Source organism: Alexandromys fortis, unplaced genomic scaffold (assembly GCF_014885135.2).
Source record: "Alexandromys fortis isolate MF-2015 unplaced genomic scaffold, M_Fortis_MF-2015_v1.1 scaffold_20, whole genome shotgun sequence".
Lineage (NCBI taxonomy): Eukaryota > Metazoa > Chordata > Mammalia > Rodentia > Cricetidae > Alexandromys > Alexandromys fortis.
The window spans coordinates 5,911,111-5,938,477 of NW_026067903.1; the positions used below are offsets into that span (position 1 = coordinate 5,911,111).

The 27,367-nt window shown below is 39.7% G+C and overlaps 1 protein-coding gene across 2 annotated transcripts in view; it reads left to right on the top strand.

Moving 5' to 3' along the window:
- Tmem131 (transmembrane protein 131) overlaps positions 1 to 27,367 on the top strand; it is a 163,363-nt gene that overhangs the window by 64,770 nt on the left and 71,226 nt on the right. For both annotated transcript variants that reach the window (XM_050134663.1, XM_050134662.1), the window contains exons 3-4: positions 2,715 to 2,755; positions 10,925 to 10,993. In XM_050134663.1, the coding sequence (XP_049990620.1) occupies positions 2,715 to 2,755; positions 10,925 to 10,993 (110 nt within the window). The remainder of the gene's footprint in view (positions 1 to 2,714; positions 2,756 to 10,924; positions 10,994 to 27,367) is intronic.

Sequence of the window (27,367 nt, forward strand, 5' to 3'; positions counted from 1 at the left end):
CAAACAGCAGAATGTTGGATCCTGTTTTCGTATCCAATCTCTTAGCCTGTGCCTTTTTATAGGTGAATTGAGACCATTAATATTAAGTGATATTAATGACCAATGGTTGTTTACTCCAGTTATTCTTATTGTTTTTGGTATTAGAGTTTGTGTGTCTCCCTTTTTTGATTTGTGTTGGTGAAGGGTCGCTAGATGCCTGAGTTGTTGTAGGCAGTGTTGGCAATGTTGGATTCCTTGGGTTGTGATTTTTCTTCTATTACCTTCTGTAGGGCTGGATTTGTGGCTACGTATTGTTTAAATTTGTTCTTATCCTGGAATGTCTTGTTTTCTCCATTGATAGTGAACAATAGCTTGGCTGGGTATAGTAGTTTGGGTTTGCAGCCATGGTCTCTTAGTTTTTGAAGTACCTCTATCCAGAACCTTCTGGCTTTCATGGTTTCCATAGAGAAGTCACCCACCTATCATTTCTTTTCCTAGCTTTTGACCATTCAGCTTTTTATAAGACCATCAGGCGCCTTAGACAGGCAAGGTAAAACATATGCAAAACATCTTTGCATAATTAAACACACTTCCCTTCCGGTGAGTAGTGTTAGTGTATGTGTAAACCACCTTTGTCTAATTTATTCAGAGCACTTTAGCTGTTCTGCATACAAGTCAGTCTGAGTCTCGTTTTCAGGATTGGTGGCTTGTGGGATTTTTGTTTGTTTATTTTTTAGTATTGGTATGGTGTTTGGGGTATTTTTCCAGAGTGAGGTTATTATTGTGTTATGTGATAAGTCTGTGTTTAGGTTTTTTTTTTTTTTTGAGAATCTATATGCTAATTTTTACAGTAGTTTTGCTATTTTATATATCCCCAATACCAGTTTTTCCACATCCTTTCAGAGAGAGAGAGAGAGAGAGAGAGAGAGAGAGAGAGAGAGAGAGAGAGTGTGTGTGTGTGTGTGTGTGTGTGTGTGTCTGGTTTAGGTGTTTTTGATTTTTGAGTAAGAGTCTCACTCTGTAGCCCAGAATGGCTTGGAACTGACTGTAGCCCCAGGATGGCCTTGAACTTGTGGTGATCTTCCTTCTTCAGTCTAGAACTACTAGACCTGCGTGTTTATGAGCTCTACTTTCTTCCTTCTTTTTAGTTATTTATTTTTGAGTAGCCATCTAGCTTATAGAAAATAGTGCTATGTATTTGCTTTGCTTTTCCATAATGAATTATTGTTGTTGAGTATTTTTCTCTGTGTCTGCTGCCAGTGTGTGTGTCTTTTGGGAAAATGTCTTATCAACTTTTCTGCCCCCTAACCTACATTTTTTGTTTTACTAGGTATTGCTCCCAGGGTCTTGTGCATGTTAGGCATATGTTGTACCAACTGATCTATATCCAGAGCTCTTTATATGTTCTAGATATTAATCTCTTAACAGATACATGACTTGTAAATGTTTTCTTCTATTCTTGGGAGGGAGTGTTTAGCTATAACTTAATAATTAAAATTAAAGAAAATTTTCTTTCAATATAGAAAATAGAAGAATTTTCATCAACTTGTTCACAAACTGCTCAGATAGACCCAACAAATATTAACATTTTCAATGTTTCTTATCGATTCATACATATTCACACAAACTGTATTATAAAAGCATATTAAAGAAAATTACAGACTCCTTTATACTTAACACATACTTTCAAAATTAAAAACATTTAATCACATCTTCCTTATCTTCCCCCATACACATTTACCAGAATACCTTTTGAAAACAGAACTAGTAATGGAGAAAGTAATGGCACGTTTTGCTTTCCTAATTATTATAGCATAGCAGCTAGCCTTGGGCTGCATCCATCACTGGTGTTCCTTGGAGTGTTGTCATTCTTACTTCCTCTGAACTGCAGTAACAACTCCCAACTTTTTTCTCTGCTGTCCTCCACACTACAGCCAGAACACTATCTTAACACTAAGTCAGACCATGACTCTTAGTCTCTTACTGCCTCATGGCCCTTGAATTTCATCTGGTGTACATGATCTAAACATTGCCATGGCTTCTTAACAGGGTGGACATCTTTTTGACTCCCGCCTTGCCTTGAAGCATTATTTTCTGATGCTCAAGTGCATTCAAATAAATCTGCAGTATGTTTTTTGGATATACCATATTCTTTCCTCTTTTACTACATGTGTGGGCTTCCATGTTACTGTTCCTTTCAGTTTAGTGTAACATGCATGAACTCTTTAGATGCACTCTCCTCATGTCTATCACTTGTTTAGTCTTCCTCACAGCCTTCCCAGTATTGCTTTAATCATTTTCAGTGTAGAAATACCTATCTATTACTTAGGGTTTCCCCTCAGATTCCCTTGTGTCTTTAGCTCCATAATGGCAGAAGCCATTAGACTCCAGCACCTCACTGGGAAGGAAGTGAATACTCTGGGGCTCATGATTTATATTAAGTGATTGTGAAGGAGATTTTCCTATAGGGTTTGTATTGTTTGCCTAACATAAAGTAACCAATAACATTAGTTTGTGGTATTCCATATATGATGTTTAAAATTGAACCAGATTAGTGTCTCATTTTAATTACAGAGTGTGACCTATTATTTTATGTGATTTGGGGGGGGGGGTTTAACCTGAAAGTCAATTGTGGGAATGGGATGAAAGTAAAGATACCAAAAAACAAAAAGGTTATTTTATCTATAATAACTCTGGGTTTTAGCATTTTCATCTTTATATTCTTCCTTTTACAGACCGAGACAACACTTGGCCTCAGTTCTTATCAACAGAAAAGGTAAGTAGGACTTACATATGGCAACATGAAAACATGCTTTCATTTGTCTGTGGTTCTTCTATACTTCTGCTCACTTTACTGGGTCATTCTCTGATGAACAGGCAATACTCTACTATAAAAACAGGATGCATTGTGAGAGCCAAAGTTGCATTTTAAGTTTTAATTATCTTTCCTAAGAGGTCCATGAAATAAAAATGTCTCTGATCTGTGTGGAGGCCAAAAAAATGCATGCCCATTTCCACTTTGTCTGATGGTCAGAGAGCTTGGAGATTGACAAGCATAGTTGCTCGTCCAAACTCAGATTGTGATTGCTTGGTTCTTTTGAAATTAACATAGCTCATTCTAGTAAGTCCAGGACCTCTTGACAGCCTCTTGCTCAAGGACAGATTGTTGCTGAAATGCTGGAGGCAGTAACAAAGTTCTTCACTCCCCTAAACAAGTTTGTTTGACCCACCTGTACTGGGCGTGCTTAATCACTTGTGGGCGGGAGGTTTATAGGCAGAAAATAGGTCCAGATGTACGCTTGCTCCAAACTGGACGTAGGTTGGAGGTATGTCAGGATGGATGCTTGCCCCTTATTGGACCTGATAAGAAATGCAATGAATTCTGGGTTTTCCTTCTTAAGCTGCTGTAAACCATGACTCAGGATCAATTCCCAGGAACCTGTGATTGGACCTGGCCAATAATAAAGCTTGCTTTAAATTTGGCTTTAAACTGTGGTAGTGGTCTTATTCTCATCAGTGGAATTAACAGTGTTTCTTTTGTTTTCTGTATTGTTTTGTTTTGTTTGGGACAGAATCTTACTATGTAAACCTAACTGGCCTGGAACTTTTTATGTTGACCAGGTTGGTCTCAGACTTAAAAGATCTATCTACCTTTGCCTCCCAAGTGCTGGCATAAGGTGTGTACCATGGCTTTATGCCATGTATTTCTAAATATTAAGTTTGGAAACCCCAGATTAAATCTGAATTCTCACATGGTACAGTTAGATAGCACACTATTCTGGAATGTTTCCTGTTACTGTAACAAAGACCTGGAGTGATCAACTGGCAAAGAGAAAAGGTTCGTTTTGACCCATAGTTTTAGAAATTTAAATCCCAGCACAGCATGGTGAAACCAAGCTTCTGACCTCATCATTAGAGTCAAGAGATGTACAAGGGTCTTAAACGCTCCTTCAAGGACATGTTCCCAATGACTAATTACCTTTCACCCTGTCTAACCTATTACAGTGTCTCTAGGGACCAAGTCCCCAGTCATGGGCCTTTTAGGCACATGTAAGTTGCAAAATGTAGTTCTGCACTTGTCATGTACTCTGAGAAGAAGTACCCTTATCTTGTAAGAGTATCCGGTTTGTAAGACCTTAGTAACTTCTCATGAGCTCTATGAACTCTGGAATCAGCATAGTAGAAAGGAAGGCACACCTTGATTCTAGGAGAGTGAAAATCAGCCACGGAATTGTACTGGTTTATGTTTACGGTAATGATATTTATTAACAAAATCTGGGCTTTGAGCTAGAGAGGTGGCTCAGTGGTTAAGAGCACTTCTCTTGCAGAGAACCTGGGTTCAGTTCCCATCACCCACATGACACAGTCTTCTAACTTGACATCTAGCATTGTAGTCTTTATTTGTCTCATTGAATATGGAATCTTCCAATAGTCACTGTGTGTTCTGTGGGCCAGCTTTCAGGAAGACAGTTGTAGCACAGGTAGGAATTAGGAAAGAATGTGAAGGAAGAAAGTTGCCATGATTGGGAATAACTGGTGAAGTGTTAGAAGCAAGAGATAGGAGCCTGCTTGCAGCATCTTAGATTCCTCTGTATATTGGAGTGGTGATGCACCCGTGTTCAGTAACTTGGAGGACAGCAGAGATACAAGTTGTGTGAAGTTCATTTGTGGAAGACCCTAGTACCTTGGAAGAGAGTACTGAAATCAGATGCTGACTTCGTTGTTAAGGGGTGTGGCACCTGAAACACAAGTGCTCTAAATGATGTCTCAATCATCAAAATAGTCTTTAAGCCAAAGTGCAGGTTAACTTCTGACTTCAGGATCTGTCTACTAGTATTGACTGTTTTCTGACGTGAGGGCACCTGCTATGTGTGATCTGTTTTTAGGGTGAGGAGCTTTTGGTGGGAGCTTAGGAATCAGGGCACCTAACATCAGTTCACCAACTGTGTAGCCTTATTTAAAAAAAAAAAGACTCTGAACAAAATTGTTCTTTACAAACTGTGATAATGATTTCACTGTGTGGCATATATTGCATAGAGTGTAAGCCAATGTGATTATATAAAGCTATTTTGAGATGAAATGAGAATATTCAGGTACTAGTCAGCTTGCCTCCCAGATCCTTTCTCCATCTCAGAAGCACTGTTACAGATAGAGACAGGATCTCTGAGGCAAGTTGACTAGCCAGATCAGTCATATTGGCAAGTTCCAGATTCCTTTCTTCTCCTTCCCAGTGCTAGGATACAGGTGTGTATCCCCACACAGTGGGTGCGTGTTCTGCTCAATACCATCTATCTTATTTTCTTAAGACAAGATCTTTCACTGAGTCTGGAGCTAGGACCATTGACCAGCAAATCCCAGTGATCCTCCTATCTAGCCCCACCTCCCCACTCCTGGGGTTACAGGTGCAAGCACAATCATGCCCAGCTTTTTACATAGGATCTGGGGATCTGAACTCAGGTTCTTTTATGTTTATGCAGCCAGTTGTCTTCCTAGCCCTGACCTATAATTCTTGTTTAAATTTTGTCAGTTGTTACACTTTCCCCTTATATTTAATTTTGTTTCTTAGATGGAATAAATTATTTGTCTTTCTTAGCTTTATAAATGACTTTGAAATAAATAGAAGTAATGTCTACCTATTTAGCCCAGGCCAATCTCCCACCCATTTATAATGGACAGTAGTGGGTCTATATATAAAAGCTGAAAGCATAAAATTCTTGGAATAATGTGTCAGTGTTTCATTAGAATTATTTGCAGCCACGGAAATTTTTTCTTAAAATACTAAGAACATATATCAAAGAAAAATGGTAAATTAGATTTCATTAAAATTAAAAATGTTTGCTATTTAAGACAATACTCTCAGAAAAGACCAGATAAATGTGTTGTTTGTGCCCATGTCTGAGAATGTCTGTAATACATAGGCAGCCTCATAATTCAGATAGTATCTCAGTCTTAGAAAGGAAACAGAACAGATAAGTAGTTCGGTAAGTACATGAAAAGGCATTTGGTATCATTATTATCATTAGTTAAATTCGTATTAAAACTAAAATTGATATGTATCTATATTATACAGGGGAAATCCTGTTCATTTGTTTGAAGTCTCTGCTCATCAGTCTCTTGTAAAAATCATTGGGAACTACTAAACTGTTGATGGCTATAAAATTTTACTTGCCCCTTCTCCATCTGTTTTTGAAATGATCCTTTGTGAGTCAAATAGCAGTTGCCATATGTGAGAGATTGTGTTTAAAAATTCAGGTTTCTGGTCTTTGTGCTACATGTAATGAATCAGATTCTGAAGATGGACCTTTGTAATTTCCATTTCCAAGGAATGCTAGGTGTTTAGGTTCAAGTGGTTCACATTTTTTTTTTTTTTAAAGAAATACTGTGTCCAGGTTTGGTGGCCCTTCCCTCACCAACTGTAGTTGCAGCATTCAGGAGGCTGAGGCAGGAGAACAGTGAGTTCATAGACAGCCAGACTACAGAATAAGACCCTATTGCAAACCCTTCTCCATACTGGGTCAGAGTGTATCTTTTGTTTAGTTAGTAGTTGATCCTTGGCAGACATATGTAGACTTCTGTACTCAACACTTCCTTCAACCCCAAGAAAGTCCTGTAGATTTCATTTGGAAGTCACCCAACTTTCACCCATTGGTTAACCAAATAGTAGAGTTCTTTTCCCCAGGATTTCATTGTTCTCCAGATTTACATCAGAAAAGTCTTCATTTCTTGTCTCCAAATAATCTGGAGGGAGGGATGTCCACAAGTGCAAGGCTGTGTGCGTGCGGAGGTCAGATGTTGCTCCTCAGGTATCATTCACTGCCCTGCGATTACCCAAGTAACCTAAGCTGACTGAACATCAAGCCCCCAGGAGCTGTCTTTTCTCCATCTCCCCAGTGTTGGGATTACAAATGTAATACGTCATCATGCCTGACTTTTCATGTGGGTTCTGGGTATCGAACTGAAGTCCTTGTGCTTGCAATGCAAGCATTTTATCAAGATGGTTCTCCAGCCCTGCAAATAATTTTCATAAACTTCTAAAAAACAATTGTATTGATAATTCAGAACAAATAATTGTAAAGAAAGTATAAACGCTGTGAGAACATGCCAGATTGGCTTGAAATGAAATTGACAAAAGTATATATATATATATACATTATATATATAATTTTTCATATTCCCTACCTCAGTTTACTTTTCATTTTCACTTCCAAACATAATAGAGTATTAGTGGTGCTCTGCTATAGTTAATAAACATGTTAGAATCATTTCATCAGCTCATATATGTAGCAGCTGTGTTACTTCATTTTTAGTTCTTAAAAACAAGGCAATATTTGTGCCTGTTTGTGTTGACCCTTTTAAAATTATTCTTTAGATGTGGTTCTGCTGTTGTCTTTAAATATACATTTATGAAGGACTCGTCTTTCACATTGTTTCCTCTTTACTCATGTTGTGAACATTCTGTGAATCCCATTAAGAGTTGTTGGATGTATTCTGCTAAGTTTACAGTAGACTTTAGCACAGAATGTAAAAACATACTCCCAAGGATGTCACAGGAAAAGAAGTGGAATGTTGCTTAAGGGACTGTAGACAAGCCTATTGTGTGATTTTTATTATTATTATTTTACTTATTTACTTTTTTTTTGAGGGACCCACCACCCAACTCCAAATAAATCACACACAGAGGCTTATTCTTATTTATGAATACCCCGCCTTAGCTTGGCTTGTTTCTTGCCTGCTTTTCTTAACTTAAATTATCCTGGCTGCCTTTTGCTTTTGGGCTTTTTCCTGTATATGTTACTTTCATTCTTACTCTGTTTGTAACTGGCCCCTGACGTCCTCCTTTTCTTGAGAAGTTCTTCTCATCGTCGTCATTTCTCCTATTTATACTCTGCCTGCCAGCTCTGCCTCTCCTTGCTCCTGCCTTGCTATTGGCTGATGGAGGAGGGTCATCTGTCTATGTGTTACTTTCATTTGTTAATAAAGAAACTGCCTTGGCTTTTGATAGGGCAGAATTTAGATAGGCAGAGTAGACCTAACAGAATGCTGGGAGAAAGAAGGCAGTGAGGCAGACGCTATAGCTCTCCTCTCCAAGATGGACACAGGTTAAGATCCTTCCCAGTAAGCCACCACCTCATGGTGCTACACAGATTACTAGAAATGGGTTAAGCAAGATGTGAGAATTAGCCAGTAAGAGACTAGAACTAATGGGCCAAGCAGTGTTTAAAAGAATACAGTTTGTGTGTTATTATTTCTGGGGCTAAGCTAGCCATGCAGGGAGCTGGGCGGTACGAAAAGCAGGCCTGCCTGCAGCTCCTTCTGCAATTGGCTGTTCTTGTCTTTATTAGGACCATCAGGTGTTTTAGACAGGCAAAGAATCCCAGCTTCACAGAGTTAAACAAATGCAGCATAAACAAAAGCAACACACCTTAAAATAATATTGCCCAAATATATAATATAAACTACTAGGATAAATTCACCCAAGGCTGCTGCAGTAGAACCAGGAAGTTTCTTTATATAAGCAGTCACCACATGCATTCACTTACTACCACTTATTTAGCTCCACCTAGATAAGGCACTTTATCAATACTCTGGAACATCTTCCCACACAGTCCCTCACAGATCACCAGTCTGTAAGTCATCCTCGATTCCTCTCTCTTCCTCTTACCGTCCCAGATCAATGCAACTGTTGTCTAAGTTCCAAATAGGCTCCGGCAGCTAGAGCTGCACTGAGCCGGAGCTGCTGTAGCACTACCTGACTTCCACTCCTGAGTTTCTACAGTTTGTTCTTCACACTGTGGCCCTGAATTACCCTGCAAAACAGTGCCAAATCATATGACTTCTTTGTTTAAAACACTGTTGTATTAGTTAGCTTTTCACACTGTTGCCACAAAATATCTGAAAAGAAACAACTTAAGGTTTACAGTTGAGGGGCATGCTCCTGTCAGGGCAGAGAAACCATGGCAAGACTGAGAGGTCACTGCGTCAGCCTTCAGAGTGGAGAGTAAACAGGAAGTGGGGCCAGGCTACAAAACCCCAGTGGCCCACTTCTTCATCATAGATCTACCTCCTGAGAGTTCTACAACAATGCCACTATCTGGGGATCAAGTGTTCAAACACACGAGCCTATGGGGGACATGCCACATCCAAACCACCATAGCTGTAGAGGGTGTAGAATAATATCCACACTCCTAATTTGACCTCTCAGTTTCCCTTTCTCCTTCTCTTCACTACAGTTTTTTCTGCCTCCTTGTTCTCCAGCTTGCCAAATACATCCCTACCCTCTACTCTAGGTCTCCACCATCCAAGCTGGTGGTGTGTCCTCCTCAGTCTCTGTTTTTACACACTGCTGGATTTGTCTTCCTGTCACCTTTACGTTGAATGACTGCAGTTTGTCCTTTTTAGTCATGCCTACCACTTTAGAATTATTCATTTGCAACTTAGAGAAAATAGATTCTTGGCTCTGTGAGAGGGAAAACTATATCTTAATCTTCTTTGTACCTCTAGCATTGAGCACAAATATTTATGTATGTAAGTTGATGACTCAGATGATTATTTCAGGCATTACATTTTCCTTTCCTTATCTTGATAAGATTTTAGACTAGTTTGAGTTTAACACTTAAAATACATGAGCTGGGACTGGAACGTTTTCTCAGTGTTTAGTGTTTGGGTGAAGGCTTCACCCCAGCCCCTGGCATCCATATTTCCAAAGAGTCTGGAATGTTTGGGGATCGGGGGAGACTCCACTCCAAGCCCCCTCCTCTACAGTTGCCTCAGTCCAGACTCGACCCCTGAGAAAGCCCACCAAACAATAATCCTTGCCCAGAGATGCTCAAGACCAGTCCCACCCACAGGGTTTTTAAACTGCAGCACACCCCCATCCCCGCCCCAGAGAACAAACACGGGTGATTTTCCAGTCTTTCTTTCCCGTCTCTCTGGGGGATTAGAAAGCCATCTGGGAGTGTTTGTATCCATTGAAACTGGACTTTTTCTAACTTGGTTTGATTTGGTGTGATTTGGATTATTGCATCAGCAGAGAGGCTTATTAGGGTGCAGAAACTTTTCATTTTCGAGCACTTGTTCTTGCAGAGGAGCCAGGTTCAATTCTCAGCACCACCTCCTTGGGCACCAGGCAAAATACTCATAAAATAAATCTAAAAAATTATTTAAAAAAACACACAAGCTGGCCATCTCTTATTTTAAAGCTGCCAAAGAATGCTGTTACTCTGTCATATCTAAGGAGGACAGAAAGTAGGGGGTACCCCTCTGGCTGCCACCTAACAAAGAACTGTGCCTTCTCATCTGAGTATCTGTAGTTTTGTATTTTAGCACAATATGATCTTGAGATTTGCTGTTTTATTTCTTTTCTGTTTTTGCCATTTATATTCATAATGCGTGTGCACAAAATAGGCTAATCAAACAGCACAAAAGGATACTCCAAATTTGCAGAACTCAGACATTTTGGGAGTTGATTACTCTTAGCTCAGTAGCCCCCATTTCATTTATATGTACTACTACTGTGTTTCCTGTATCTCCTGGATAGAATACATCATTTGGAAACTTGTGTATCTTCTGGATAGAAATACATCATTTGGAAACTTGTGTATCTTCTGGATAGAATTATATCATTTGGAAACTTGTGTTCCTGTGAATTATGCAAGTGATGGAAATACAGTAGTCTCTGATGGATTGTATTTTATTTCTTCAAACAAAAATATCAAAATCCATTTTGAACGTTACTTTAATAGCTGACTGCATTTCTAACTTCATGATACATAAACACTTCAGGTATGTAAGCACCACATGCTCCCCAAGATCCTTGATATCTTACATTAATGTTGAATCATAATATCTGAGGCTTGCCATGCAAAATCTTAACAGAAGTCAGGCATCTGACTATGATTTGCAGAATGAAAGAGCTGCTTTTCATATTTTTTCTTTTTATTTCCAGCATTTCTCTGTACCGGGGTAATTGTAGGCCCATACGATTCGAGCCACCAATGCTGGATTTCCATGAACAGTAAGTAATTTGGAACTGTAGGACTATTTTACATGTGTTAGCTGTGTGAGAAAACGACATGTTCAAGTCTTAACAAAGCAAATGATGTTGAAGGCCTTTGAAACTAGGAAGCAAGTATCTGTTAAGAGTATGACATAATGTAAACTTTGAAAGTGAAAATGCCCACACACTATGGTCTCTGGTTCAGAGGATCTGAGCATGAGAGGTAGCCTAAGCCTTTAAGCCTCTTCTGATAAGTACTTCGTTTCTGGTGTTTACATTTTTTCTTCCTGACATTTTGCGTGATATGCGTGCTTTTATAGTGCTTGTGTCCATAGTACATCAATAAATAGTATGATCTCCAACCCCAAATGGAAGATCAAAGCAAATGCCCCAGATGTATCTGAGCCCAGAGCTGAGCTGTTTTCTTAAACCACACACTGGGTCACCTCCTACCTTAAGGACTCTTGTTTCACACATCTTAGAGATGTGTAGAGAAACAAGTGCACACCGTATTGTGCTCCAGTTGCAGTTAAGTAAGCAGGGCCTCTTACCTTCTTGCCTGTTACAGAAAGGCTGAAGAGCAAGCTGTACCTATAGCACTAGTGGACCAGGGTCTGCACTGGTAGAGCATGTGGTCTGGGTTTGGTTCTGTGTGTGCATGCATTTGGTAGTGTGTTTTACTCAAGTGTGGTCAGACTATTTGTGCGATTTTATCTTTATTTTTCCTCACTAATATAAGTAAATCTCCATACTATCAGCCTATCCTAAATGAAATTTAAATGCATACACATTTCTGTGTGTTCAGTTATTCTCCTGCCCTTGGGAATGTGGATTATTTCTTACTTTCTCTCTTTATGTTGTTACCGTCAGTGAGTTTCTAAGCAAAGGCCAAAGTTTGCATTTTCAATTTTGTGGTTGGTAAATAAATATTGTTAAATGCGAGGCTCTGAACAATCTTTGCAGTGTCGTGTCCACTGCCAGCTCCCTTTCCTCTACTAGAGAAACACTACATTTCACCTTCGCAGTTTTTTGGTTGTATCAATGTTTTAGGTCAGCTCTAACTAAATAGATTAAATTATAGTTTTCTTTATTACTCAAGGTTTTAGTCAGCTGCTTTTGCTGAAATAAACATAATAAATAAATTTAAGTACCTTTTCCAGTTTCAAATGTAGAAGTCAAATATATTGTTTCTATTTTCTGAAGCATGACTAGGTAATTAGAATCACCCAAGAATCGAACAAAGAATGCTTGCTAACCTATGTTTTCTGATGATGATATTCTTGGGGAGATCCTGGGTTGAAGGAGTTAGTGTTTATACTTCAAGACGGAGCCTGTATTCAGAATCAGCCATTATATAAGAAAAATTGACTTTCTGTGGTTTTAAAGACCATAATGTTCAGATAGGAAATGAATGATCATGTTGTTCTGAAAAAGCTTTAAGAACTGTTAGGATTTGGGCGGGGGGGGGGGGGCACAGTGTTTCTCTGTGAAACAGTCCTGGCTGTCCTGGAACTCGCTTTGTAGACTAGGTTGGCCTCAAACTCACAGAGATCTGCCTCCCGAGGGCTGGGATGAAAGGTGTGTGCCGACACTACCAGCTGTTCTGATCTTTCATAGGTGATTAAGCTCTGTGGAGTCATCTGATGCCTACAGCACTGCTGTGACATAACAGGTACACCTTGACCAGATGCAGACACCTTACTGTGACCCTCTGCCTCTCAGAACTGAAAGGGAATAAGTTTATTCTTATGTATACATACGTGCATACCGTACGTACGTACGTACGTACGTACATACATACATACATACATACATACACACACACACACTCAGATATATTTAAATTTGGGTGTGCATGTCTGCGTGTGTCTATGCCATGTGTTCCCATGGAGGCCAGAAGACAATGTCACATTCCCTAAAACTGAACTCAGGTCTTCTGGAAAAGGAGAAAATCACTCAGCCATCTTTCTAGGCCTTATTTACTTTATTAATTACTTATCTGTCTCCTGTCTGTCTGTCTGTTTGTCTATTTGGTAGTGCAGGAGATCAAACCCAGGGCCTGTGCATGCTAAGAAAATAATTTCACCACTGCATTTTATGTATGTGTCCATGCAGTTCCCAGAATTCCTATTCCCTATGAATTATACAGTTTGTGATATTCTGTTCTAGCAGCACAAAATATACTAAGTCAGGTGCCATGATAAAACTACAAATACAGAGTTCTCAATTCAGTTACAGAATGTATCACAGTCTTTGTTAAAATGAAAAATATTTACTGAAAATACATGAATTTGATGTTTACCGATATGGTTAATTTTTTTTTAAATAAAGGATTTTCTTTTTTTAGTAAAATTATCTTTTGAGTGTGATTTCAGAAAAGGTAAGCATAGACTAATGAACTCCATGCTAACACTGTGGCATTAAATAATGTTTGATATGCTATGAGACATGGAGGTGAAAATGTAGATTAGTTTTCAGTACCAAATTTTAGTCTAAATCAGTGAAAATTCCAGTTTAAAAAATCAGCAACTGCTCTTGAGACATTCTTTCAAAACTTTATATCTAGTTGTTTTCTGCTCCATTTGTTGCTTTGGTTTTTTGCTTTGCATGTGTATGTTGTATATGTGTCATTATGTATGTGGCTAGAGATTGCTGTCAGAGGTCAATGTGAGTGTCTTCCTCCATTACTTTTTGACCTTATTATTTTAGGCAGGGATTTACTAAATCTTGAGTTTACTAATTCAACTAGACTGCTGGTCCGCAAGCTCCTGGATCTGCTTGTCTCCTACCCAGCACTGAGATTTCAGAGGTGTGCTATCGTTCCTGCCTTTTTACATAGGTACTGGGGATCTGAACTCAGTTCCCAATACTTGGTTGGCAAGAGCTGTACTGACTGAGCCTTCTCCCCAGCCATTCATTCATTTATTGAGGGTGCTTGTAAATTACATTTTGAAATAAAGAAATTTTCAGTTACATAAAAATACTTGAACTGAAGCTAAAAATTCCTTCCAATTTATTTGTCTCTCAGTTCTTTGATTTAATTCCCCACCCCGAAAATAGGAGACATTGCGATAAACAAGATTCTGAAATGATGATTTTGGAAGAATCATATATTTCTTGGGGAGTGGATCTACCCTCTTTCGTCTGTTTCCCTAAAACATGAAGTGGCACACAAGATTATTCAAGAGGCTGAAGCAGGATCAACAGTTCAAGACCAGCTGGGAATATAAAAGCAGTCTGTCACAAAAAGCCAGAGTAGTGAAACTGTTTTGCACGTAGGTTACAGCATTTTATAGACACCTTTCCAAATTCATTTGTTGATCTGTAAGAGCTTGCAAGGGGTGGTAATAACCAGTATAAAACTGGAGTTTTGGCCAGGTAGTGGTGGCGCACGCCTTTAATCCCAGCACTTGGGAGGCAGAGGCAGGCAGATCTCTGTGAGTTCGAGGCCAGCCTGGTCTACAAGAGCTAGTTCCAGGACAGGCACCAAAAACTACAGAGAAACCCCGTCTCGAAAAAATCAAAAAAAAAAAAAAAACTGGAGTTTTGTTTATTGTGTCAAGTGGTACATGGTTGTAACATGAGGGCCTGCTTGTTGGGGTTTTTGTCCTGCCCAGTTCTCACAGCCAGTAAGCCCAATTACACAGAGGTCTATATTAATGATAAACTGATTGGCCCATTAGCTCAGGCTTCTTATTAACTCTTATAACTTATATTAGCCCATTATTCTAGTATATGTTAGCCACGTGGCTCAGTAACTTTTCAGCAGGGCAGGTCACATCTTCCTTCTTCCCTGTCTGGGCAGGACTGGGGAGGAATGGGCTTCCTCCTTCCCAGAATTCTCCTGTTCTCCTTGATCTACCTCTACTTTCTGTCTGGTTTCCCCACCTATACTTCCTGCCTGGCTACTGGCCAATCAGAGTTTATTTAAAGCATAATTGACAGAATACAGAATTGTCCCACACCACATGGTCATTGTAATAAATTTAGACACAAAATATTTGTGAGGGCAAGAAAGTGAAGAGCTACCATAGCCTGACTGCTTAGAACTTCTATATTTGAACTGTCATCTTTTATGGCCTTTGCATTTATATTTATTTATTCATTTAAATTTATATTTTACTTGTGGGTGTTCTGTCTACATGTATACATGTATGTCAGAAGAAGGTATCAGATCCCACTATAGATGGTTGTGAGCCACTGTGTTGTTGCTGGGAATTGAACTCAAGACCTCAGGAAGCACAGTCAGTGCTCTTAACCTCTGAGCCACTTCACCAGCCCAGCATTTATATTTATTGAGTCACAAAACATAACCATATTTTCTAAACATACTATCTGTTAACTTGCTTTTCAACTTAATACATAGTGAACTTTTCTATTTCTTTATTATTTTGTAGTAGTAGAGAACATAAAATTACATGGTCATATTTGTTGTATTTGTTTGCTGTTTTTAGTTGTTTGCATATTTCGTTCATGATCAGTGCTGAAACTAGTATATTATACAATATGACTCTTCCTCAAGAGGAAGTCTTAATGAAATGACATACAGAATATTTAAAGCTAACCTTCAATAACCTTTATGGCTAGAGAAGCATTTGGTGTATGAACCAGAGGCGGCTGGTGGGAATAGTAAAATCAGCATTGACTGAAAAAGAAGCAGATGGGCTTTCTTACTGAGACTGACACTGGTCATAGAGAAACTGAAAACTCACAGGCTGAGAAGCTTTGTAAGCTTACTGTAGACCCTTGGGAAGACAGATGAACTTCAGCAGAGCACAAACAAGGCAAGTAACAGTGAGAAGGACTATCAGAAGCACAGGAAAGGAACTAATCCTTGGACCAGCAGTCTCCTGTGCTGCTTCTAAAACAGAAGTGAGCAAAAAGGAACAGTGTTCTCTATGGTCTGATGTTTGTGTCCTCCAGCCCCACTATGTGCTGAAACCGTGTCTAGAATATGATGGTATGGGAAGTCTTTGCAAAAAGACTAGGCTGTGAGGGAGGACAGAGCCACCCTGCACTGTTTACAAGGTGATTATTTAGCAGGGAGACATCATCAGTGAACCACAGAGGAACTCACCAGAACCAAAATGTGCTGGCACTCTTTACTCAGATTTTCTGGTACTGGAACTGTGAGAAAGACGTTCCTGGTGGTTATAATCCACCGAGGGTATGGCATTTCGTTACATTTTCTTCAATTAACTAAGACATTATTTTACCATTATTTCAAATATATCTGTGCTTCATCTAAGAACATTAATGTGTTTTATTATACAAAGAACTGGGGTTACAGAAGGTATTTTGTGGGCAGATGGAGAAGCATACATAGTGGAGTTCATTTGGAAAATCAGAACCTGCTGCAGATCTTAAATGTGTGCGTTTATGAATATGTTTAGCAATGCACTTGTGGGCATATGAGAGACTTGGCTTATATGGCTGTGGGAGCTGGTTAAGCATTCATTGAAGAAGATGGAGAATAGCTGAAACTATGAGGCCTGCTGCTGATCTTTTCCATGGCAGGCAGGAGGAGATCCTGAGCTAGGGAGAGCAGTAGTTGGTAGAGAAGAAGGCCTAAGCTGTTCATGAAAGGTCTTCCAAGTTATTAGCACACCCACCTGGAATGAGCTCCCTTTTGACCTAAGCTGGTCTGCAGATGGCTTCTAGAAGCACCCACATTAATTAGTATTTCAATAGCTTGGGAAGGTATCTATACTTTAAGATAGTTACTGGCTCTCTTGCCATCTCCCACTTGCAGGAGAGACTCTAGGAGTGCTGTAGTCCTCAGTGCTCACAAGTGAGAAATGCACTGGAAAGGAATTCTGGGGGCTGTAATTTAGTCCAGCCCAGTGTCAGCACCCAGCCGCTGCATGGATGTAGACATCAAGAGTCCTAAATTTAGCTTTCTTGTCTCTAAAAATGGAAGGTCTCACAGTTGAAATACTGTGTTTTGCAGTTTTAGAGTCCAGGCTCTTTGGAGACTCAAAAGTAGCTTCATGACAAGAAACTGAGAGTATATTGCCACTACAGAAAGCTATTCCTAAGTGGCATTAGGAAGTAACCAGTTGCTAAAGGAAATCAAATGTGTTAGTTCACATCCTCTTTCAGAGTTATATGTTTTTCCCCACTCTCAGAAGCATAAACCTTGTTAGTCAATTGAAATTCTTCTTGCACTGATCTATTTTTTTTTCTGTCTCCAGACATTCTGCTTTTCTTAAATGGATACTAAGCAGAAAGTTTGAGATCAGAACGCATCATAGAATAGCTCCCAGAGCTTTGTCCTATTGCCTGTAGGCACCTACCTCCCTCCCAACTCACACACTCTTCTGTTTTTGTTAATACATGTTCAGGTTTTTGTTTGTTTGTTTTTGTTTTGTTTTTAATTGTCCAACCCTTAGGAAAAGGGACCAAGTCCTTGGCTCAGGAGCAAATTCTATTTAAGTTGATATAACATTCCCATTTGTCTTAGTTTGGGCTTTTATTGCTTTGAAGAGACACCATAACCACAGCAGTTCTTACAAAGAAAACATTTAATTGAGAGTGGTTAGCTTCCAGTTTCAGTCCAATTGTGAACAACACTGGGGAGAGTGGTGGCATGAAGGCAGATACTGCTGGAGCTGAGAGTGCTACAGCAGACAGCAGGACTGTCACAGTGAGGAAAACTTGAGCAAAGCCGGCCCTCACAGTGACAGAGGTGTGACCCAGATTAAAGGTGTGCCCTCCATCCTCAAGGTCTGGATTAAAGGCACAGTCATCTAGCCTCCTCCAACAAGACCCACATCCTCCAACAAGGCCACACCTCCTAATAGTGCCACTCCCTGTGAGTTTGTGGGAGCCAAAAACATTCAAACTGCCACACCATTCTTGTTTGGGGTCAGTTCAAAGGTAAATATGACCCAGTGTAGCTAGGAGTATGAGGACAGGTCAAAGAGGGCTTTAGGGGAGAAATTTTTTCCCCTCCATTATTGTTAAACATATGAAAGAAGCACCCCCCTTCCATGCTCAATATTGTATTGGCATCAGGGGTCTCGTGGCAACCATCCCGTCAATCAGTGAGGAGTGCTAGTCAGAGGATAAAGCCAGGGCACTCTGCCTAACAGCAGAAAAATGGAAAGGATCCTTGCCCTTGGCAGCTCACTAATCCCAACACTGCTATATTGTAACCTGTGCTACTAAGCGTACTATGGTCCTGTAGCGCCTGTACTACGTGTAAGATGGTACTATGCTTGTAACGCACTCTAGCACTATGCCAGGCAAGGGGCTGGAGATGGAAACACACACATACACAGACAGAGACATAGACACGGGTCATCCTTGAATTCCCCAAGAATGCCAAGAGTGCCAACTTTATTGTGTTCTAGGACAGCTTATATAGTGCCTTCCCTGACCAGTGGCCACACCCTAGCTCTTGAGATCCTTCAGCTGCAAGCCACCAGAAACCACTCCCCTGTCTGGTGCTCAGAGCAGCTGCAAACACAGGAAAACAAGTTGTTTTGCTCAGAGTAGCTGTAAACATTATACTCTGGCAGGCAAGGGGGTCACAGGAAATTCAGGGTCTGGGGGTCCACAGTCCCCAGCACTATACTGGTCAGGGTCTTTGTTAACAGCACTAGTTTTGTTCTCTTGATACTTTGTGGAATGCATGGCACTCTTCCTCCTGCTCCTTCCTTTCTCTCCCTGCAGCCTTGTGAGCACACAAACCATTACACATTTATCATATCTGAAACCTTCCGTCATTCATGACTTGGGCATAAGCCTGTGATTCCCAGTCTGCTGTCCCCACCTCCTCACTCACTGAGACATCTGGGTTGCTTCCTTTCCCCTAGAACGCTCATATCTCTTCCCCTTCCTCTCCATCAGTAGAAAGATTTCTACCAAATCCATGTATGCTCTCATATAATCCCCACCGCTTAGCTACCTCCTCTTGGCACAGGCCCTTGTCATAGTTTGAAAATTTAAGACTATTGCCACCTATGTAGTTTTCTGGTTTTTGATCCATGGTGTCAGCAAATTAAAATGTTAAAATTTGATCATAAGACAAGGGAGATGGCACAGTGGGTAAAGGCCTTACTGCCAACCCTGATAACCTAAGTTCAATCAATGTTGTCTACATGATGGAAGGAGTGAACAGACTCCCAAAAGTTGTCCTCTGACCTCTATACTCATGCCCCTCATAGATAGATAAATAAATAAAGTATAATTAAAATTTCTTTTAATTTGATCATATTATTACCCTCCTCAAAAAAGTTCTGGTGCCTTATGATGAATGGTAAATTTCTTACATTTCTTACACCACATATGTAGAAAGCTACAGACAATATCTTAAAGTCAGTGTGGTCTTTCTAACTCTGGGCATGTTCATTCATACCTTGAAAATCTCTCCCCTTTGTTTTTTAATGTTGAAATAGGAGCGGCGGGGCTGCGTCCCCGGCACCCGGCCGCCCGCATGGCTAGTTTATACCCAGAAATAATTACACGGAAACTGTATTCTTTCAAACACTGCCTGGCCTGGCTAGGTCCAGTTTCTTATTGGCTAGCTCTTACATATTGTTCTAACCCATTTCTAATATTCTGTGTAGCCCACGAGCTGGCTTACCAGAGAGGATCTTAACCTGCGTCTGTCTGGAGCGGGAGAACCATGGCGACTCACTCACTAAGCTTCTTTCTCCCAGAATTCTCTTCTGTTTTCTCCACCCACCTAATTTTCTGTCCTATGAGGGCCGAGGCAGTTTCTTTATTATTACAAGACCCACCTCCATCATTTTAAAGACTTCATTTTAACTTTTAGCAGGCATGTGTGTCTGTGTACATATGCACTTGAGTGCAGGTGCCTGTGGAATTCAGGCACTTCAGATCCCTGGACCTGGAGTTAACAGGTTGTGAGCTGCCTGGCATTGGGTGCTAGAAACCAAACTCTAGTCCTCTGGAAGTAGAAAATGCTCTTAACCACTGAGCCATCTCTGCAACTGCTCTAAAAGCTAAATCTCTTACATCTAAACCTTTCTTACGTGCAAAATGATAGAACAAATGATCATTAAGTGATAAACAGGTTTGACAGCTTTTTTTTTTACGTTTTGATTGTGTGTGTTCAGGTCAAAGGACAACTTGTGGGAATTTGATTCTCTCCTTCCACAATGTGAATGTCAGAATCTTTTCACCCTGTTTTTTTGAGACAAGGATTCTGTCACTGAACCTGGAGCTCACCCATTTAGCTAGACAGCTAACTAGAAAGCTTCAAGCATCCTTCCTGCCTCTACCTCCTTAGTGCTGGATTATATATGGCCAGCTTTTTATATTGGCCCTGGGATCCAAACTCAGGCCCTCAGCCTTAAACAGCAAGTGCTTTATCAATTGGGCCAGCCATCTACCCAGAGCCTTGTAGTTTATTATAAACTATCTGAAATCAACAGGCACTATAATGATTCAGTCCTATTTCTTTAGCTGTCATTTCCATACATAAGGACACTCTACAAAAACTAGCTCACCATTGTTGATAGAATAAGAAAATTATCATTAAGTACAGAGTGCCTATATACCTCTGGTTCAATCAGTGCTGTAGTTGTTCAATTGTAAATGAGAAAATGCTACCTGAAACTCCTTAAAGCAAAAAGGAGACTGTGACTTAGCTGCCACCGCAGACATGCAGGTCCATATTATCCAATGCTCCCAGGACTCCTGTGTTTCTCAACTTGCTCACTTTCTTATTCTCTCGTTACCGATACCTTTTTCCTAAAAGTATGAGAACAGCCCTGCTGACTGCTTCCATTCCTGTCTTCCCTGGGAGACACTAGCTTCTGTTTCTCTAGTTGAAAATATCTCAGGATAGAGCAGCTAGATTCATTGTCTGGTCTCTGAAACAGCTGTACAAGAGGCATGTATCAGTGGACATAATACTAGGAGCCATTTTTAAGTTTGTCAGTATTTCATCAAGAGAGAGAAATCATACAGTGGGCAGCTGTTCCTATTGAAGACCACCATAGACACCTTCTCATATCCTCGATGACCAGTTTAGTAGAGTTCATACCTGTTTTGTAAAACAAACCTTCACAGCTAGCACAACCAGTATTGTTCACACAGAGATGAGATGAATCACCACCTAAAATTTGGTTTGAATGTCAAGACTGATGATATCACACACATACATACCCCAAGAGGATATGAAAAGTTTATCATACAGATATTTGTTCAATTTAGGATAGGATTATTATATATCACACACACTTTTCTTTCTTTCCATGAAACTAACAGTCTTTGGCTGGTGGACTTTGACCTTTGGCTAAATGGAAAAAAATTATTTTTTATATTCTAAAAAGCAACATCATATACAACTTTTTAGCCTTTTAAAGAGTTCTTTATAATGGATATGGGCAACTGAGAAAGTGGTATTTAAATTATAAGAACATACCCTATAACTAATTTTGTTTAAACAAACAAACACCAATAAAAACCCTCAAGAATAACTGTTTAGTCTTAAAAAAGGGAAATGATTGCATAAAAAGTGATAGTAATCGATTATATTTAATCATAATGTAGCCGAAGTACCATTTTTTATATTGAAATGAGGGTGTGAGCTAAGTGTGCTGATGAACAATTGATACACAATTATATGATTTTTTTTACCTATTCCAAAGATTATATGCATAATTACAGTCATTACCATGTGCTCAGACAGGAATATACACAGACCTGTTAAAAGTGGTCATGGGAGTTATATCACAAGGATCTTTCTTTGCTGTAAGCTGAAACTTTTCATGAGTGCGCACTGCATTCTGGTGTGTCTTTTTTTTTTCTCCTTCCACATAGCAAATTGTGGTTTATATTGTAATCTTTGTATGGTTCTCTCTTAACCTAGCATAAGTTTAAGTGTCATTGATTTGAAAATGTAATTAGTACTGTGATTGATATATATGTGCATATATATGTATATATACATATATATATGGCTGTAGGCAAGCCTATAGGGCATTTTCTTAATTAGTAACTGATGGGGGGCAGCTTATTATGGGTAATGCTATTCATGGGCTGGTGGTCCTGGGTTCTATAAGAAAGCATACTGAACAAGCCAGTAAGTAGCACCCCTCCATTGCTTCTGTATCAGTTTCTGCCTCAAGGTTCCTGCCCTGTTTGAGTTCCTGACTTCTTTGATGAAGAACTGTGATGTGGAAGCATAAGCTGAATAAACCCTTCCTCCCCAGCTTGCTTTGGTCATGGTGTTTTATCATAGTAATAAAAAACCCAAAGTAAGACATGTACTCTGAGTAACATAGCCAGCCTCCCTTTTTCTTTTTCTGTATTTTGTGTATTGTTTTCAGTTCCTTTTGGAGTTGGGTTTGAAGCTGGAACTTTGCATACACTAAGCACACTCTCCACCACTGAATCACATCTTTGAACTAGCCTGGGCTCCCTTAAATGTGCTTAGAGCATTTACATTAATTTACACTTAAGCAAAATTATGCAGCAAAAGTCTATTTTATAGTGTGCTGAATATATGATAGAATCTCTTACACTTCTCTGTCCAGAAACACTGAAAACATAGCCCCCAGCACTTGTGTGTGTTCAGCATTTTGACATTGTAATGCAACATTACCATGACAGAGTTCATGCTCAAGAACTGAATGAACAGGGGTTGGAGAGATGGCTCAGAGGTTAAGAGCACAGACTGCTATTCCGGAGGTCCTGAGTTCGATTCCCAGCAGCCACGTGGTGGCTCACAACCATCTGTGATGGGATCTGTGCCCTCTTCTGGCCTGAGGGCAGACATGGAGGCTGAACACTGTGTACATAATAAATAAATAAATCTTAAAAAAAATAAAAAAGAAAAAGAACTGAATGAACAATTGGGTTATCAAAAAATCAGGGAACTTCAGTGTTCCAAAGTAAGTTTATGTGCTGGGCACACTGATAGCTATTCTCTCATGACTGAGGCTGACCAGGTGCTGTGTCTGCCTTCTGCTGCCCAGCATCCTGAGAGAGGCTAGGCCTACATAGCTGTAGCCCAGAAAGAGATCTGGGATCAGAGTACAATTTCTAGTGAATGCACATGACCCAGAGTATATTTTACAAACCATTGTAAAGTTTAAGAAGGAAAGGCATAATTCTGGCCATTGTAAATATTAGGGGCCATCTCTATCTGTACTAACAGAATGAAGCATTCTGAAGAAACCACAGTGGGCCCTCAAGCAAGTCTCAGAGCCTTTGCTGAAGAGAGAAGAAAGGAGACGTGCTTGGCTTTTATTATATTTCAGGTTAAGGTGATGGCAAGAGTGTGGACTTTTGGTCTTCTCATTAGCCATGAAGGCATGTAGAACCTTTTTTGCCCCTTGCCTGCATGTGATGCAGGAGGCAATTGTGGGATCAGTGAGGCTTGAAAGCTGCCAGCATTCTAGTATCAAAAGTGGAGTTCCATTCATGACTACCTATGACATCTTCCAATTTCAGGCCCCTTAATGAGGCTGTAATGAGACATTTACCTTGCTGCTTCCTGGGAAACCTGCTACTAACTGTGATCACTACTGTGATCATCTCTACCATCCTCTATAGTTCATTTCACAGACATCAAATTAATGGTTTGATGACATGGGCCTTTGTTTTCTTCTTTAAGATTTACATGTGTAGTGTTTTGCCTGCATATTATATATATGAACCACATGTGACCTGGTACTTGAAGAGGTCAGAAGAAAGCATTGGATCACCTGGAACTGGAGTCACAGACACTTATGAGCCACTGTTTAAGTGTTTAGGTGCTGGGAACTGAACATAAGTCCTCTGTGAGAACTACTAGTGCTCCTAACCACGTCTCCAGCCCCCAATAGACTTTCCTTGGCTTTTTTTTTTTCTTCAATGAAATTTATATCTTTGATGTTTAATTTCTATTCCCTCCCCTCTCCCTTTCCTTTCCAGTTTCCAAATAATGTGCAGCAGTCTGGGCACTGCTGACCTCCTTTTCTCCCTTCATCCAAATTGTTTATGCCAGTGTTCTTAAATGTTTTCTGTTTCCATAACAACACCTTTCTTTCAAACATTTACTGGAAACAGTAAAAGATGTTTGGCATAGAAACTTGGTTCACTGAATTCTTTGGTTTATATAATTATTAGGTGCAGAAAAATGTCTTCAAATATTCAGTTTAAAATCATTACTAATTGACTTTAATGTGTACATTGAATATGTTGTTGCTAGAAATAGGACTCTTGTCAAAATAAGTTCAATATATAAAAGGTATTTCTCTCTAGTTACTTTTTGGTGTTTCAGTAAAATCAAGGAGTCTGCTTTTTCCAAGTTATTTGGTACCTTGTAGTTTTTCCATTGCTAATTCTTAGTCTCACACAAGGGTTTATGACGCGTTTGTGAAAACTGTAAGGTTTTCTGTGATTGAGTAGTACAAAGTGCTGAGCTGATTTGGACCAGCTTCCTGCCTATGGCAGGAATTCCATTAAACAGAATGCTGTGTTATTGACACTCATGAGGTTTGTCTAAGGGCATTTGGGAAACCATTTGTGCAGCTGTTTCTGCTAGTGCAGTGTCATCTTACTGTGACATAGGAAGTGTGCCACTGACCACAAAGCTGCAGCTTACTTTCCAAGCTGCTCCATTTCCTAGATGTTTCCTCCCAATTCTTTGGAGCCTTAGATGCCTCTAGAATCTGGACAGTCATTTGTACTGGTCTTGAAACTTGAGAACAAATGCCTGATAGCTTCAGCTGTGTTCTTCTAGAAATACCTCCCAGTGTTCCCTTTGACTTCTCTGTCTGGAGCAGCCAGTAATGGAAACAAACAGGCCAAGAGTCTGGGCATCTGTTTAGTTTTATTTTTAAATTCAACTTGGCTAGCCAAGATCACACAGTTGTGGTAGACAGATCTGTGAAATGATTGGCAGAATTTCAGGCTTCTAATATACCTATATAGACCTCTTAACTTTGCAGTCAGACACTCATCCAGGTATTGCTATAACTAAGGTTCTGTCTAAATCACATGGTCTTTAAAATGGAGGGTTGTCTGGGTAGGCCAGACCTTGACCCAGAGCCTTCAAAGTCTGGCTTGAGAACCAGGAGCCAAGTGTTGGATATTTGAAGGAGAGGAACATGGTGTAAAGTTTCTTTTTGCTGGTTTTAAGGTAGAGGTGCTGGATGGCAGGGGATTTAGAGCAGCATGAGCTATGCCAACAAATTAAATGAATTAGCTGTGGACTTTGCATTCTGCCTGAGAATTCGGCCTGCTAGTAATTTGCAGAAGCCTTGTGAAACCCTGAGTAGATAAACCAGCCAGTCTTAAAGTAGTACAGTAATACGTGGTTATCTTTAACCGCTGAGCTTGTAGAAGTAAGTGATGTAGCATAATGAAGAATGTGCTGCCTATTGGCAAATAAGCATTCTCTTTTCATGGCCCAGAGTTCTCTCATGTCACCAAGAGGAGAGGACAACCTAGACAGGGAAGGCTCTTCCTGCAGTGTACCCTCCACTTCTTGTGTGGACTGCCCAAAGCTTGAGAAAATCTGTCTTATGTGAACATACATGTGTACAGTAGCCAGCTGGTGCTCCTTCTGCCATCTTCTCTCTGTCCGCATTACTCCTAATTCCCATAACCTTTCTCTCAGCAAGGGTTTATCTCTACTTTTCCTTCTACATGTCTCAAGAAGAAGACAAAGCCAGGTACAGCAAAATTGTGAATCAAACCTTCTGATCAACAGGCTCCTGGACCTGCCACACTTGTCTCCTTATGCTCTGACTTTTTGTCCTCGATGAGATTGGTTGTACTAAAGTTGGACAAGAACAAATATAGAAAAAAAAATGACTAGCAATCATTTAGCCTTCAGTCTGTTCAAATTGTAGAGTAACAACTTTTTTTTCCAGAAAAAAAGTACATATGGTGGTCTTTGAGGATGTAAGGAGAATGTGTTTATTATTCCACACTGTTTTACTTAAATGCCTAGAATGCTGAGGAAAGACTTCTATACTGTACTGATTGATGTGGGATGTCCTTCTGTATATGTGTTGCTTTTATTGGTTAATAATAAAACTGCTTTGGCCTATGGCAGAGTAGAATTTAGCAAGACAGTATACTTCCATAGTAATCATTCTCAACAAACCAAGAACAGAAAGGAATGTTCCAACCTATAAAAGATGATCTGTGAGACCCCAAGGTTGGCATCATGCGGAATGCTGAAAGGATGAAATTGTCCCTTGCATCAAGAACAAATTTTTGTCACCTTTCTTCCGCTTCTTATTTACTCTAATTCAGGCAATAAAGAAGGGGAGGGAACTCAAATGGAACCCAGATGGGAAAAGAAGCAAGCATCTCCACTTGCAAGTATTCCCTAATCTATAAACTAAACACCCACTCTAAATATAATATATAAAATAAAGACTACTAGAAGTAATAAAAAGGGAGAAACAAACTATACTTTTATTCAGTAAGAGTGAAAAGACTTTGAAAAGAAAGAGAAACAGTTTCAGCACATGCTTGTAACTCAGCACTCGGGTAGAGTAAGCTTGAGTTCAAAGGCAGGCTGGATTAGTAGAGACCCTGCATCAAAAACTGGGATAGGGTGGGGAAGAAATTCCATTTATAATAACATCGAAGAGAATAAAATTCTTAAATATAAATTAACAGAAGCAATAAGACTTACACAAAACTAAGTTATTTGAATTATGATCAAGAGAAACTAAAGAACTAAATAGATAGGAAGCCATCTCAGATGTTCATGGATTAGAAGACACAAGTTAAGACTAAAATGCTCTGTTAATGTATGGATTTAATACAATCTTCATCAAAATTTCAACTGCCTTTTTTATAGAAATTGATAATCTTATCTTAGAATTTACAAACATATAAGGATCCCGAACAATTAGATCCAAAACAACCCTTAAAAGAAAACTAAAATTAAAAGAAGCACACTTTGGAATATCAAAAACTTTTTTTTTTAATTTTATTTATTTGTGTGGGGGTATACATGTGAAGCCAACTTGAATGTCTTGGTTCTCCTATTACACCATGTGGGTCCTGGAATTGAACTCAATTTGTCAGGCTTGGCCCCAGGTGCCTTCACCTGCTGAGCCATTTTGCTTGCCCTCCATTTTCAAAGGCTTTCTACAAAGCAAGGCTCATTCAAACACATTTATAAGCACAGATTCATAGATAATTGTAAAAGAACTTAGATTGCAGAAATAGACCCTTAAAAGTTTATTGACAGTGGATTTTGACAGTATTTTAACCATCAAGAAAAGAACACGACTCACACAGTGAGGTAAAATATTTATAAATCATCTGTTTCATGGGCTCTACATGGCTGATCATGGCCAAATCTACATGTAAAATGTTAATGAAAGGGAAGTCTGGGACTGGAGAGATGGCTCGGTCCTTCCAGAGGACCCAGGTTCAATTCCCCTCACCCACATGGCAGCT